The following is a 14,107-nucleotide window of genomic DNA, read 5'->3' on the forward strand; positions in this document are numbered from 1 at the left end:
GATCCTTAAGTGCGGCCGTCTCAGGAGAGGGTAACGCCACTTGTTTGGATAAGCGTGTGAGCGCCTTGTCCACCTTAGGGGGTATTTCCCAGCGCGCCCTAACCTCTGGCGGGAAAGGGTATAATGCCAATAACTTTTTTGAAATTATCAACTTTTTATCAGGAGCAACCCACGCTTCATCACACACGTCATTTAATTCTTCTGATTCAGGAAAAACTGTTTGTAGTTTTTTCACACCATACATAATACCCTGTTTTACGGTATCTGTAGTATCAGCTAAATGTAACGTCTCCTTCATTGCCAAAATCATATAACGTGTGGCCCTACTGGAAAATACGTTTGAATTTCTACCGTCGTCACTGGAATCAGTGCCCGTGTCTGGGTCTGTGTCGACCGACTGAGGCAAAGGGCGTTTTACAGCCCCTGACGGTGTTTGAGGCGCCTGGACAGGCATTAATTGATTGTCCGGCCGCCTCATGTCCTCAACTGACTGTTTAAGGGAAGATAAACCATCACGTAATTCCACAAATAAAGGCATCCATTCTGGTGTCGACCCCCTGGGGGGTGACATCTGCATATTTGGCAATTGCTCCGCCTCCACACCAATATCGTCCTCATACATGTCGACACCACGTACCGACACACACCGCAAACTCACAGGGAATGCTCTAATGAAGACAGGACCCACTAGCCCTTTTGGGGAGACAGAGGGAGAGTCTGCCAGCACACACCACAAAGCGCTATATATACAAGGGATATCCTTATATTAAGTGCTCCCTTATAGCTGCTTTAATATATATATATATAGCCATTAATGTGCCCCCCCTCTCTGTTTTACCCTGTTTCTGTAGTGCAGTGCAGGGGAGAGACCTGGGAGCCGTTCTGACCAGCGGAGCTGTGACAGAAAATGGCGCCGTGTGCTGAGGAGATAGGCCCCGCCCCTTTTTCGGCGGGTTCTTCTCCCGCTATTTTTCCAGTCAGGCAGGGGTTAAATATCTCCATATAGCCCCTATGGGCTATATGTGAGGTATTTTTAGCCTTGTATAAGGTTTATATTTGCCTCTCAGAGCGCCCCCCCCCAGCGCTCTGCACCCTCAGTGACTGCCCAGTGAAGTGTGCTGAGAGGAAAATGGCGCACAGCTGCAGTGCTGTGCGCTACCTTATGAAGACTGAGGAGTCTTCAGCCGCCGGTTTCCGGACCTCTTCACGCTTCAGCATCTGCAAGGGGGTCGGCGGCGCGGCTCCGGGACCGGACTCCACGGCTGGGCCTGTGTTCGATCCCTCTGGAGCTAATGGTGTCCAGTAGCCAAGCAGCAAATCCACTCTGCATGCAGGTGAGTTTACTACTTTCCCCCTAAGTCCCACGTTGCAGTGATCCTGTTGCCAGCAGGACTCACTGTAAAGAAAAAAACCTAAACTAAACTTTCTCTAAGCAGCTCTTTAGGAGAGCCACCTAGATTGCACCCTTCTCGTTCGGGCACAAAATCTAACTGGAGTCTGGAGGAGGGTCATAGGGGGAGGAGCCAGTGCACACCACCTGACCTAGTAAAGCTTTACTTTTTTGTGCCCTGTCTCCTGCGGAGCCGCTATTCCCCATGGTCCTTTCAGGAACCCCAGCATCCACTTAGGACGATAGAGAAATTACAATTATTGAAGGTCAACAGCATTGAGTGCATTAGTCCTGCTGCATCTGTGGGAAGGAAGGGGGGGATGATCCACTGACAATTAGGAAGACATCAGAAACTACTATATGTAGGTGTTTGTGAATTTGACAGAATACATTACCGCCTGGCTGCAAGTCAGGAAAGGAGGAGGTGGCCCAATCCATACCTGTGAAAAAGCAGAAGGTGTGGAGAAGGGCACCCAAAAAGGTGGTGTACAGTAGTCTTGCAGTATGACACCATTTTTAGTCACACTGGGGTCATATGGCCAGCGCTTCCTGAGCTGCTGACATTCCCTCTACCTGGTGCTTTGTTTAGATGCTACGCACATGTATGCTATGTCTATTCACTTACTGCTCTGGTGAGAAGGAGAGTTCCCAACCTTTCTCCCCTTTGCATACTGCGGGGATTGGGTGGGTCAGCGGGACACTCTGTGTACCCCCCATGCCTCTCCTTCTGGTGTAACATGTAATGATATGAGACTGAGGAACTTTTTGTTTACTAGATGCTTCCATGTGAGGCCTATGTATTCTGTTGGTTTGGGCAAAGGACAGGGGGAGATGGGAGGAAAGGAATGGGGAGACTGGAGCATTGTTATGCACACATGGTGAACAGAAGAGCATTTTAAAGAACGTTGAGGGCACCTTTAAATACATTTAAGCAATAGTGCTTTTACAAGGATTGACAAAATAATGTAGAGTTGTAAGGAAGATGCATAATTTTCTACTCCTTTGTCATATTTTCAGCAGTACTGTATAAGGTTGAGCTGGATTCCTAGGAGTAGATTGGTGGCATTCACCCAGGAATGTTGAACTAGGAAAATATCATTGTTTGAACACCACTAAACAAGCTTCACTCCTGTAGATAAAACCTATTATAATTGGTTGGATCATTTTCAGACATGCCCTTAAATGCAATTGACAGATAATAACTACTGTTTGCTTTCTCTGTGCTGACCATAATAAAAGGCCCCTGTTATATGGTTCTACTTTTTTAAATGTACATGTACTGCAATCTGCACAAAATGATTATAGAACAAACAATTGTTGCATTATTCACAGCTTAAAATGAAGTTGGTTGATACTTACCCTTGAAATTTAGGATGGTGTCATGAAATACGTCTTGCCCTTTTAGTGGCTCTTGGATAAAAGACTCATTCACATGGGATAAATGATAAGAGGCAGACAATGGCAAGTTAAAGCTTGGCATTTCTTTGACTTTTGGTATGGATATATCAGGGGAAGGGGCTTCCAAGCAAAAATCTGCAAATATTGGTGAGCCGGGATCAGAAGAGGATGTTGGAGAAAAATAAGGATCTTCAGTCAAGCGAATGTATACATGACTACTATGGACAGTACTGATGTTACCCAAAGAGCCTGTAAGTCCTGAGCATTGGCCAACATTAGATTCCAGAAAACTTGGTTTATATGGGTAGGCAGCTGGTTCTTTGACAGCATGCTCCGACATGATCAACTGTCTCTGTTGTAGCAGTTCAAAAGGAGTGGACTTGGTTCTCATTAATGGTGCATGCACATTGTAGCATCTTTTATCAGTAACAGGAAGTATGTTCTCAGAATTATTGCTGGTGATATTTTGGGTAATTCTGCCAAAATGTGTTCTGGACAAAGGATAAGGTGTATTTGTACATGGACTGACTAAATCCAAGGTATGGGTGCTGAGATTATTTATGTTTGAGGTTTTGCAAGTTTTATACATCTTTGGAGTTGTTAAAGGCACCATAATGTCATTATAGGTTGCTCCACTGGTGCATGCTGTTGCAGATAAACTCCCAATAGAGTCTTGAGATTTTTCTCCAATCATGTTATTACCTGTATTACTATAAAAAGAACAATATTAGTGTTAATAGGAATATGTATGCCTTTCATGGTTTTTTTCTACTTTACTATAGTTGTTCAACTGGTATATATTAATGTTTTTGTTACACTTGAGAAAAGTAAATATTTAAACAATGGAAAAATAGGATTTTAATTACCTACCGGTAAATCCTTTTCTCGTAGTCCGTAGAAGATACTGGGAATCCATTTAGTACCATGGGGTATAGACGGGTCCACTAGGAGCCTTGGGCACTTTAAGAATTTGATAGTGTGCGCTGGCTCCTCCATCTATACCCCTCCTATCAGACTCAGTCTAGGAAACTGTGCCCGAGGAGACAAACAAACTTTGGTGGTCATTCTGAGTTGTTTGCTCGTTGACGTTTTTCGCAACGCAGCGATTAGGTGGAAAATGCGCATGCTCATGGTACTGAGGAAGCCGCCGATGGTTGGAGGCGGAGAAACGCGTCTTTTATGATCCATACTCACCCTAATCAGCATACCTTGCATTTGCCTCAATACGCTGGGAAAACGTCAAACGATCTCCGGATAAGGCTCCTTCAAAAGGTATTCTAGCACCAGAGCCGGGAGTGTTATGCAACGGAACCCAGGAGGAAGCGTGGTAATGGTGTACTATTAACATGGCCATGTTCAAATTGTTTGCTGAGACACATTATTAACTTTGCTGCTGTGAGGAAAATTAACTAACACATGCATGATTAATCAACCAATGTGCTCAACTTATTGACTGTCACCATCCACTAAATCAATGATGCTCTCAAAGGGGATTTAAAATCATTCTACTCCGCATGTCAAATCTGTACTTGGAAGCAAAGATCGCTGTGTTTTTAAAAATCATGGGGGTAATTCCAAGTTGATCGCAGCAGGAAATTTTTTAGCAGTTGGGCAAAACCATGTGCACTGCAGGGGGGGCAGATATAACATTTGTAGAGAGAGTTAGATTTGGGTGGGTTATATTGTTTCTGTGCAGGGTAAATACTGGCTGCTTTATTTTTACACTGCAATTTAGATTGCAGATTGAACTCACCACACCCAAATCTATCTCTCTCTGCACATGTTATATCTGTCTCCCCTGCAGTGCACATGGTTTTGCCCAACTGCTAAAAAATTTCCTGCTGCGATCAACTTGGAATTACCCCCATCATTAGATGATACTCTGAATAAGAGACTTCACAATAACGGCTCTGTTATACTGCAGTAACAAAGTATCATTTTACAGCTTGACCCAATAGAGCAATTAAGTATCAGAGCGGAATTGGGAGACATTATAACATTGAAGTGAAACTAGTGTGAGCTAACTGTATCCAGCTGTCACTTCACAGAGCGGAGCATTGTAAGGTGTCAATGTGATATGAATGTTTTATGTTGATATTGCATGTTTTAGTTAATATTATTTTAGAAAAATTGTATGCCATTAATTATAGAGGTAAGAAAAGGAGTTTTATTAAAATAAAGAATAAAAATAATTTTAATAAGAAATCTACTAGCGCTGTCTATATATTTTGTTTTTCTAGCTAAGTTATTTAACACAAAACTTAGTAGATTTGCTGGTGTTCGAGCGACACTTTTCAGACGCACTGCTGATCAGTGTGTGATTGACAGGAAAGGGGCGTTTCTGGGAGGTAACTGAGCGTTTTCCGGGAGTGTGCTAAAAAACGCAGGCGTGCCAGGTAAAAACGCAGAAGTGGCTGGAGAAACGGGGGAGTGGCTGGCCAAACGCAAGGCGTGTTTCTGACGTCAAACCAGGAACTAAACGGACTGAGGTGATCGCAATCTAGGAGTAGGTCTGTAGCTACTCAGAAACTGCAAAGAATTATTTTGTAACAGTTCTGCTAATCTTTCGTTCGCAATTCTGCTAAGCTAAGATACACTCCCAGAGGGCAGCGGCCTAGCGTGTGCAATGCTGCTAAAAGCAGCTAGTGAGCGAACAACTCAGAATGACCACCTTTGAAAGAAGCATAGATATGGAAAGTGGTGAGATTTACGAACTAGCACACAGAACAATAGGAAAGCCATGCTAACCAAACTTGAAACATGAACAGCAACAGCTGAACAAACCTGAATACTTAACCAAGTAACAGTGCAGGAAGAACGAAGCACCGGGCGGGCGCCCAGTATCCTCTACGGACTACAAGAAAAGGATTTACCGGTAGGTAATTAAAATCCTATTTTCTCTTGCGTCCTAGGGGATATTGGGAATCCATTTAGTACCATGGGGGAGTACCAAAGCTCTCAAACCGGGTGGGAGAGTGCTGAGGTTCCTGCAGAACTGATTGACCAAACTGGAGGTCCTCAGAGGCCAAAGTATCGAACTTGTAAAACTTTGCAAACGTGTTCGAACCTGACCAAGTAGCTGCTCGGCAGAGCTGTAAATCTGACACACACGAGGCAGCCGCCCAAGAAGAACACACAGCCCTAGCAGAGTGGGCCTGTACAGATTTTGGAACCGGCAATCCTGCCGTGGAATAAGCATGCTGGATAGTGAGCCTGATCCAGCGTGCAATTGACTGCTTTGAAGCAGGACACATAATTTTATTGGGATCATAAAGAACGAACAGCGAGTCTGATTTCCTGTGATGAGCTGTCCTATTTCCGTACACCTTCAAAGCCCTCACAACATCCAATGACTTTGAAGTAGCAGAGGTGTCCGTAACAACCGGAACCACAATAGGTTGGTTTATGTGAAATGCAGACACCACCTTAGGAAGAAATTGCTGACGAGTCCTGAGTTCGGCTCTGTCCTCATGGAAAATTAAGTACGGACTCTTGTAAGACAATGTCCCCAGCGCCGACACATGTCTTGCTGAAGCCAAGGCCAGCAGTGTGACGGTCTTCCATATAAGGTACTTTAAATCCACCACCTGTAATGGTTCAAACCAGTCCAATTGTAGGAAGTGCAGAACCAAATTGAGATCCCAAGGTGCCGGGGGAGGCACAAAGGGAGGTTGGATGTGCAAAACACCTTTCAAGAATGTCTGGACCTCACGGAGAGAAGCCAATTGTTTTGAAAGAAAATAGACATGGCCGAAATCTGGACTTTAATAGAGCCTAGACGTAGGCCCACATCCATTCCCGACTGCAGAAAAAGCAGTAGACATCCAAGACGAAACTCCACTGCAGAATATTGTCTGCTTTCACACCAAGAAACATACTTCTTCCATATACGGTGGTAATGTTTAGACGTTACCCCTTTCCTGGCTTGGATCATAGTTGGGATGACCCTGTCAGGAATCAGTCTCCTGGCTAGAATCAGGCGTTCAACTTCCATGCCGTTAAACGTAGCCGTGGTAAGTCCTGATAGACGAATGGGCAGAAGATCCTCATGAAGAGGTAGAAGCCACGGATCTTCGATCAGCATCTTGAGAAGATCGCGTACCAGGCCGTTCGCGGCCAGTCCGGAGCAATGAGTATTGCTTGAACCTTTTCCCTTTTTATTCTCTTTAGAGTTCTTGGGATCAGAGTTGTCACAGCGTCTACCGCCACTGCTTGTGGGTCTCTTGACCTGGAACAATACCGCTTGAGCTTCTTGTTGAGTCGAGAGGCCATCATGTCGATCTGTAAATATTCCCACGACATGTCAACCACTGGAACACCTCTGGGTGAAGGCCACACTTGTCCGGGTGCAGGTCGTGTCTGCTGAGGAAGTCTGCTTCCCAGTTGTCTACTCCCAGAATAAAGACCGCCGACAACGCCACAGCGCGCTTTTCCACCCAAAGGAGAATTCTTGACACCTCTGACATTGCTGCTCTGCTTTTTGTTCCGCCCTGTCGGTTTATGTACATTACCGCCGTTACATTGTCCGACTGGACTTGAATGGCCTGATTCCAAAGTAGATGTGAGGCCTGCAGAAGAGCGTTGTAGATTGCCCTGAGTTCCAGGACGTTTATTGGAAGGACGACTTCCCGACTTGACCATCTTCCTTGAAACTGCACCCCCAGGGTGATTGCTCCCCAACCTCTGAGGCTTGCATCTGTGGTTAGCAGAATCCAATTCTGAATCCCGAACCTCCAACCCTCGACGAGGTGAGAAGTCTGTAGCCACCACAGAAGGGACATCCTGGCTTTTTGTGACAGACGGATCCTCTGGTGCATGTGAAGATGCAATCCGGACCATTTGCCCAAGAGATCCAGCTGGAAGGGCCTTGCATGAAACCTTCTGTACTGAAGCGCCTTGTAGGAGGCCACCATATTCCCCAGAAGGCGAATGCACAGATGCACCGAGATCCGGGTTGGCTTCAGGACAGCCCGACTCATCAACTGGATTACCATAGTCTTTTCCAAGGGGATGAACACTTTCTGAGACTCTGTGCCCAGTATCATTCCCAGCAAAGGAATAAATCTTTTGGAATAATGTTCACTCCCTGTTTGCAGAGTAGAAACATCATCACTGCCATCCCTTTGGTGAACACCCTCGGTGCCGTGGAGAGACCAAATGGCAGGGCCTTGAACTGGTAATGACAGTCCTGCAATGCAAACCATAGATAAGCCTGATGAGGTGGCCAGATCGGAATGTGAAGGTACCAATCCTTGATATCCAGAGACACTAAGAATTCCCCCTCCTCCAGACCGGAGATCACCGCTCTCAGAGACTCCATCTTGAATTTGAACACTTATAAGTATGGGTTTAACGACTTGAGGTTCAAAATTGGTCTCACCGTACCGTCCGGTTTCGGTACTACAAACAAGTTGGAATAATACCCCTTGTTTTGCAGATGAGGTGGAACTGGAACAATGGCATCCTGTAAAGTTATATTTGCCTCGTGAGAAACTGGTAAGCCTGATTTGAAGAATATGTGAGGTGGGAGCTCCTGGACCTCCAGTCTGTAGCCCTGGGAAATAAGATCTATGACCCAGGGATCCTGGCATGAACTTGTCCAGATGTGACTGAAGAATTTTAGTTGGGCTCCCACCCGCCTGTCTTCCAGGCATAGCGGTCCACCATCATGCTGAAGGCTTTGAGGAAGCAGAGCTTGAGCTCTGTTCCTGAGAACCGGCAGTTGCTGGTTTACCTCTAGTGCCTCTGGTGGCTGTAGAAGAACCTCTGGTTTTTCCCCTAAACTTGGCCGTCCGAAAGGACTGTAAATTGGAATCTGAGTAAGCCTTCCTGGCTGGGGGAGCTGCAGAAGGAAGATATGTGGACTTACCCACATTAGCTTTGGAGATCCATTTGTCTAGTACGTCTCCAAATAAGGCCTCTCCTGTGAAGGGTAGGCCTTCCATGCCTTTCCTGGAGTCCGCATCAGCAATCCACTGGCATAGCCATAAGCCCCTGTGTGCTGATACTGCCATAGCGGTGGTGCGTGCATTAAGCAAGCCTATTTCTTTTATGGCTTCCACCATAAAGTTCACAGAGTCCTGTATATGTTGCAGGAGTAAAATAATCTCCCCTTGAGGCAAGGTATCTAACCCCTCAATTAGGTTACCGGACCATTTGGCAATGGCTTTAGTAATCCACCCACATGCTATGGTGGGTTTCCGGGCCAGCCCAGCAGCTGTATACAATGATTTGAGTGTGGTCTCAACTCTACGATCAGCCGTGTCTTTCAGGGAGTCTGCACCCGGGACAGGCAATACAATTTTTCATGACAGCTTGGATACTGATGCATCCAATATCAGTGGATTTCCCATTTTTTCCTATCCTCAGGAGGAAAAGGAAAAGATGATAGCAACCTTTTAGGGATTTGAAATTTCCTAACAGGATTTACCCACAGTTCTTCAAACAGGGTATTTAGTTCCTTTGACACAGGAAAAGTGGCTGAGGATTTATTTTTTTTATATCAAAATAAGATTCCTCACTCTCCTCTGTTACCTTATCAGGGATATGCAGAACTTCTCTGATAGCCTCTATGAGAGCGTCTATTCCCTGTGACAGAGTAGCCTCCCCCACCTCTGAGTCCACCTCCCGCTCCCCCTCCTCCATGTCTGACCCTCATCATCGGTGTCAGACTGCAGGATATGGGCCAAAGTACGTTTTTGCGGACAAATGGCAGGGGACTGAGACGCTGGTTTGGGTACTGAGTCTCTTTTCATAAACTCAGTCATTGATTGTCTTAAGTATTGCGTCTCTTTCTCATTGCGGGACAATTTAGTAGAAATATTGGAAATCATTCCCTTAATGGAGTCCAGCCATGCTGGCTCTGCCCCGCTAGCCTTGGTAGGTACACTACACTGAGTACACAGTAGTGAACCCCCTGGACAAGAAGAACACTGTGCCTTACATGAAACACACTCTTTATCTGACATACTGTAACAGTGACAGCACACACAGGAAAAGGTTAAATGCACAATTAACCCACAAAGAGCCCTTCCAGGGAGACACAGAGATAGTCTGGTGCCAGCACACGGTGCCCTTACCGCTAATTCCAACCTTAGCCGAGTCGCAGACTAAGAACATAGATTAGGGACTCAGTACACTAATAACCGCTCCCCCACTGCTATTACCCCATGGTACCGCTGAGGTAATCTGGAGTCTCTCCGGAGGAGCTGCGCATCCCTGTCAGTTAGCGTCTGTGTCAGCTGCAGAGGGAAAATGGCACTAGTGAGCTGCTGGATCTGCTCATAGTGAAGCCCCACCCCTTCAATGGCGCACGGCCTTCCCGCTCTTTTTTATACTGGCTGATGTAATTATTTTGCCTAAAATTGAGTCAGCCCTCTTTTAAGTCTGTAATGCCAGTCTGGGTACTGTGTACACATATAGTGTACTGAGACTCAGTTCGCCCCCTCAGAAGCTGTGCGTCTGCACTGTGTACTGAGTCTGGAGACCCAGCCACCCCATGTAGAAGCTGTGCATCTCCGTACCCTCATGCCGCAATAATGGCCGGCGACCGCTAACCGGGGCGCTGCCTTAGTACTCACCACTCTTCTTTCTTCTGGCTGTGTTAGGGGTGGCGCCATGCTGCGGGAATGTACGCTCGCCGTGGTGGGGCTTGAGAATAGTTCCCTCAGGAGCTAGTGTCCTGTCAGCAGGGAACGGGACCATTGACCCTTCAAGAGGTTTGGCCGTTCCCCCCCTAAGTCCCACGAAGCAGGCAGGCTGGTGCCATCCAGTCCTGCATGAAAATAACAAATATATAAAATAAATGCAGAAAACTCCTCAGGAGCTTCCAGAGACGTGACCGGCTCCTCCGGGCACATTTTCTAAACTGAGTCTGGTAGGAGGGGCATAGAGGGAGGACCCAGCGCATACTATCAAATTCTTAAAGTGCCCAAGGCTCCTAGTGAACCAGTCTATACCCCGTGGTACTAAATGGATTCCCAGTATCCCCTAGGACGTAGGAGAAAATTTGTTAGCTAATGGGCAAAACCATGTGCACTGCAGATGGGGCAGATATAACCTTTGCAGAGAAAGTTAGATTTGGGTGGGTTATATTGTTTCTGTGCAGGATAAATACTGGCTGCTTTATTTTTACACTGCAATCTAGATTTAAGTTTGAACACACCGCACCCAAATCTAACTCTCTCTCTGCACATTTTATATCTCCACCCCCCCTCCCGCAGTGCTCATTGCATATCTCCAAACATGACCCTCTCCAGGAGGGACACAATGCTCTGCTTCTGGACTTTTTTCTTAATTTGTGATTGCCAGCACCTGTTTTGGACAGGTAAATGGATAATAAGATTTTACTCACCGGTAAATCTATTTCTCGTAGTCCGTAGTGGATGCTGGGATCTCCGTAAGGACCATGGGGAATAGACGGGCTCCGCAGGAGACTGGGCACTCTAAAAGAAAGATTAGGTACTATCTGGTGTGCACTGGCTCCTCCCTGTATGCTCCTCCTCCAGACCTCAGTTAGGATACTGTGCCTGGAAGAGCTGACACAATAAGGAAGGATTTTGAATCCCGGGTAAGACTCATACCAGCCACACCAATCACACCGTATAACTCGTGATACTATACCCAGTTAACAGTATGAAATATAACTGAGCCTCTCAACAGATGGCTCAACAATAACCCTTTAGTTAGGCAATAACTATATACAAGTATTGCAGACAATCCGCACTTGGGATGGGCGCCCAGCATCCACTACGGACTACGAGAAATAGATTTACCGGTGAGTAAAATCTTATTTTCTCTGACGTCCTAGTAAATGCTGGGAACTCCGTAAGGACCATGGGGATTATACCAAAGCTCCCAAACGGGCGGGAGAGTGCGGATGACTCTGCAGCACCGAATGAGAGAACTCAAGGTCCTCCTCAGCCAGGGTATCAAATTTGTAGAATTTAGCAAACATGTTTGCCCCTGACCAAGTTGCAGCTCGGCAAAGTTGTAAAGCCGAGACCCCTCGGGCAGCCGCCCAAGATGAGCCCACTTTCCTCGTGGAATGGGCTGTTACTGATTTAGGATGTGGCAATCCAGCCGCAGAATGCTCCAGCTGAATTGTGCTACAAATTCAGCGAGCAATAGTCTGCTTAGAAGCAGGAGCACCTATTTTGTTGGGTGCCTACAGGATAAAAAACGAGTCAGTTTTCCTGACTCCAGCCGTCCTGGAAATATAAATTTTTAAGGCCCTGACTACGTCCAGTAACTTGGAATCTTCCAAGTCCCTAGTAGCCGCAGGCACTACAATAGGTTGGTTCAAGTGAAAAGCTGATACCACCTTAGGGAGAAACTGGGGACGAGTCCTCAATTCTGCCCTATCCATATGGAAAATCAGATAAGGGCTTTTACATGACAAAGCCGCCAATTCTGACACACGCCTGGCCGAAGCCAAGGCCAATAACATGACCACTTTCCACATGAGATATTTCAAATCCACAGTTTTAAGTGGCTCAAACCAATGTGATTTTAAGAAACTCAACACCACGTTGAGATCCCAAGGTGCCACAGAAGGCACAGAAAAGGGGCTGAATATGTAGCACTCCCTTTACAAATGTCTGAACTCCAGGCAGTGAAGCCAGTTCTTTCTGGAAGAAAATCGACAGAGCCGAAATCTGGACCTTAATGGAACCCAAATTTAGGCCCATAGTCACTCTTGACTGTAGGAAGTGCAGAAAACGACCCAGCTGAAATTCCTCTGTTGGGGCCTTCCTGGCCTCACACCACGCAACATATTTTCGCCAAATACGGTGATAATGGTTTGCGGTTACTTCTTTCCTGGCTTTTATCAGCGTAGGAATGACTTCCTCCGGAATGCCCTTTTGCTTTAGGATCCGGAATTCAACCGCCATGCTGTCCAACGCAGCCGCGGTAAGTCTTGGAACAGACAGGGCCCCTGCTGTAGCAGATCCTGTCTGAGCGGTAGAGGCCATGGGTCCTCTGATATTATTTCTTGAAGTTCTGGGTACAGAGCTCTTCTTGGCCCATCCGGAACCACGAGTATCGTTCTTACTCCTCGTTTTCTTATTATTCTCAGTACCTTTGGTATGAGAGGCAGAGGAGGGAATACATAAACCGACTGGTACACCCACGGTGTCACTAGACCGTTCACAGCTATTGCCTGAGGGTCCCTTGACCTGGCGCAATATCTAGTTTTTTGTTTAGGCGGGACGCCATCATGTCCACCTGTGGCCTTTCCCAACGGTTTACCAACAGTTGGAAGACTTCTGGATGAAGTCCCCACTCTCCCGGGTGTCGGTCGTGTCTGCTGAGGAAGTCTGCTTCCCAGTTGTCCACTCCCGGAATGAACACTGCTGACAGTGCTAAGACGTGATTTTCCGCCCATCTGAGAATCCTTGTGGCTTCTGCCATCGCCATCCTGCTTCTTGTGCCGCCCTGTCGGTTTACATGGGCGACTGCCGTGATGTTGTCTGATTGGATCAGTACCGGCTGGTTTTGAAGCAGAGGCCTTGCCAGACTTAGGGCATTGTAAATGGCCCTCAGTTCCAGAATATTTATGTGTAGGGACGACTCCTGACTTGACCAAAGTCCTTGGAAATTTCTTCCCTGTGTGACTGCCCCCCAGCCTCGAAGGCTGGCATCCGTGGTTACCAGGACCCAGTCCTGTATACCGAATCTGCGGCCCTCTTGAAGATGAGCACTCTGCAGCCACCACAGTAGAGATACCCTGGTCCTTGGAGACAGGGTTATCAGCCGATGCATCTGAAGATGCGATTCCGACCACTTGTCCAAGAGGTCCCACTGAAAGGTTCTTGCATGGAACCTGCCGAATGGAATTTTGCTTCGTAAGAAGCTACCATTTTTCCCAGGACTCGTGTGCAGTGATGCACCGATACCTGTTTTGGTTTCAGGAGGTCTCTGACTAGAGATGACAGCTCCTTGGCTTTCTCCTGCGGGAGAAACACTTTTTTCTGTTCTGTGTCCAGAACCATCCCCAGGAACAGCAGGCGTGTGGTAGGAACCAGCTGTGACTTTGGAATGTATAGAATCCATCCGTGCTGTTGTAGCACTTCCCGAGATAGTGCTACTCTGACCAACAACTGCTCCATGGACCTCGCCTTTATAAGGAGATCGTCCAAGTACGGGAAAATTAAAAACTCCCTTTTTTCGAAGGAGTATCATCATTTCTGCCATTACCTTGGTAAAGACCCTCGGTGCCGTGGACAGTCCAAACGGCAGTGTTTGGAATTGGTAATGGCAATCCTGTACCACAAATCTGAGGTACTCCTGGTGAGGATGGTAAATGGGGACATGTAG

The 14,107-nt window shown here is 46.7% G+C and overlaps 1 protein-coding gene across 3 annotated transcripts in view; it reads right to left on the bottom strand.

The window, feature by feature from the left end:
• PTPN22 (protein tyrosine phosphatase non-receptor type 22) overlaps positions 1 to 14,107 on the bottom strand; it is a 386,022-nt gene that overhangs the window by 58,832 nt on the left and 313,083 nt on the right. For all 3 annotated transcript variants that reach the window (XM_063955409.1, XM_063955411.1, XM_063955410.1), the window contains one exon: positions 2,750 to 3,498. In XM_063955409.1, the coding sequence (XP_063811479.1) occupies positions 2,750 to 3,498 (749 nt within the window). The remainder of the gene's footprint in view (positions 1 to 2,749; positions 3,499 to 14,107) is intronic.

This window comes from Pseudophryne corroboree, chromosome 2 (assembly GCF_028390025.1).
Source record: "Pseudophryne corroboree isolate aPseCor3 chromosome 2, aPseCor3.hap2, whole genome shotgun sequence".
Lineage (NCBI taxonomy): Eukaryota > Metazoa > Chordata > Amphibia > Anura > Myobatrachidae > Pseudophryne > Pseudophryne corroboree.